At 37.1% G+C, this 1,990-nt stretch overlaps 1 protein-coding gene across 1 annotated transcript; it reads right to left on the bottom strand.

Annotated features, from left to right (window-relative positions):
• Window positions 1,052–1,990, bottom strand: LOC109233763. The gene is made up of 3 exons (XM_019399627.1): window positions 1,931–1,990; window positions 1,678–1,829; window positions 1,052–1,502 (listed from the first exon to the last, which is right to left on the bottom strand). The coding sequence occupies exons 1-3, from the start codon at window positions 1,988–1,990 to the stop codon at window positions 1,052–1,054; spliced, it is 663 nt and encodes a 220-aa protein (XP_019255172.1).

The following is a 1,990-nucleotide window of genomic DNA, read 5'->3' on the forward strand; positions in this document are numbered from 1 at the left end:
TCTCTGAGGTAGTACTGAAGATCATAGGAAAGTTACGTTAGTAGCTTGGGACAAAGTGTGTACACCAAAGAAGTATGGTGGGCTGAACATCAAAGGGTGCAGGAACTGAAATATCGTTGTTGTAGGGAAATTACTTTGGCAATTGGCAATAAAGAAGATCCATTGTAGGTAATGTGAGTACATGGGATATACATGAAGCATGAGAGAGACATTTGGAACCACAGCCATCCTATCGATAGTAGCTGGTACGGGAGGAAATTAAATTCACTTAAAGAGGTGATGACACAATGGTATTATGATGGGAACTATGTGCTGACAGAGAATGGAGAAAACTCATTGACAAGGAGCTATAATGCACTACTAGAACCACAGGTGATATTGCAGGAGGCTAATTTGGTGTGGAACAGAGTGATGCAACCTAAGCACAAATTTTGTGTTTAGTTAGCTAACCAAGACAAGTTATTAACCAAGGAAATAATGACTAGAATGCATATCACAGTGGAGGATCAACATGTAGGCTATGTGATCAAGGGAGAAAGGACAAAGAACATATATTTATTTTATTCAGGAGAACAAAAGTTAGAAGGGCCTCATTCCTCAACCTCGGCTGTAAACAAGGCCTCATTAGCAATGCTAATGAGGCCTTTGTAGTTAAAAATTGAGAGAACCTTTGTAGTTAAAATTGTGATGAAGTAGAATTGAACTCATGACCTTTTCTAACTTAAGACTCGAAAAAATTAATAGACTAAGGCTATATTTGTCTAAAAGTATGATAATCAAAGTTATGTTCCAATTCTTTTTATAAATTTTAACACCGCTTACAAAAATTCCTGCGTACGCCCTGCTAACAAGGCAAACTTTTAAAAAGCTAATAACAACTGTTATTGCATAAACCAGAAACTAATGTTTCCTCATATATATACACAAAAGAAAAGAAAATATACTCCAACTTGAGATTAATTTCGATCATGACAAAGGAAAGGCCAAAAACCTAATTTAGCCTCGAGTATTCGAACACCATTGTTATAGAAAAGGAAAAAAGATACGCAACTCATCGTCGAATAACATGCTCTTCTCCTGAGTTTCTATCAACGTGTCTAATCCAACGCTTGACATATTTTCGAGTTTTTTTATTTCCATCTTTACTTGCTATATAAGCAATCTCCAATCCATTCCCAAATGGAAGTGTCACTGATCTCACAACACAAACTTTCCTATCAAGAACCCCATCCCAGCTGAACGTACTAGTACTACTCTCTATTTTACTTTTGCTTCCATTTTTGCTCACTAAAATGGCTCCACGATGGCCCAATTTAGCACTTTTAAAGACCCTCGTGAAGTCCTTTCTCCCCTCATCCACAATCAAAAAATCAATCCCATTTAGCCTTTCCATCACCTCTTCTGCCTCTCCTACCATCATTTCAGGCAAGGACGTGCCTGAATTTTGCATCGCGCCTACATACTCTAATCTTGACGATTCGTCTGGCACCACACACACGTATCTGCAGAAGCGAATTCAAAAATTAAACTTCACATGTTCAAATTTGAAGATTCTTAGACTTGACTAATTGTATTTTCAGAACTATATGTGGGTTAAAGAAATTCATATGTGTTTGAATTTTAATTTTTTTTTCACGCATACACATATTATGTTCTGTGTCAAAAATATTGACATACCTGCCATGACTGTGTTTTGCCGCGATGGCTAGGCTGATGCTAGTGGTGATTGAGTCGCCACTTTTCCATGCTTCAACCGTTAATTTCGCGTTGTACCCTCCAGCCATGGCTGATAAAAATTCTGCACCGCTGGATTTTCTTGAAATTCCACACTGCACATGAATAGCCCAAAAATTTTAATGGACTATTTTTTTATGGACTGATTAAAATAATAAAGTTAGAGGAAAATCAAAGCAAAAATGTTGTTACTTACTGTTTGTAGGGTGTCAAGATATGCTTTTGAAGCTGTTTCAGGAGACCAAATTAGCTTCAT

This window comes from Nicotiana attenuata, chromosome 10, assembly GCF_001879085.1.
Source record: "Nicotiana attenuata strain UT chromosome 10, NIATTr2, whole genome shotgun sequence".
Classification (NCBI taxonomy): domain Eukaryota; kingdom Viridiplantae; phylum Streptophyta; class Magnoliopsida; order Solanales; family Solanaceae; genus Nicotiana; species Nicotiana attenuata.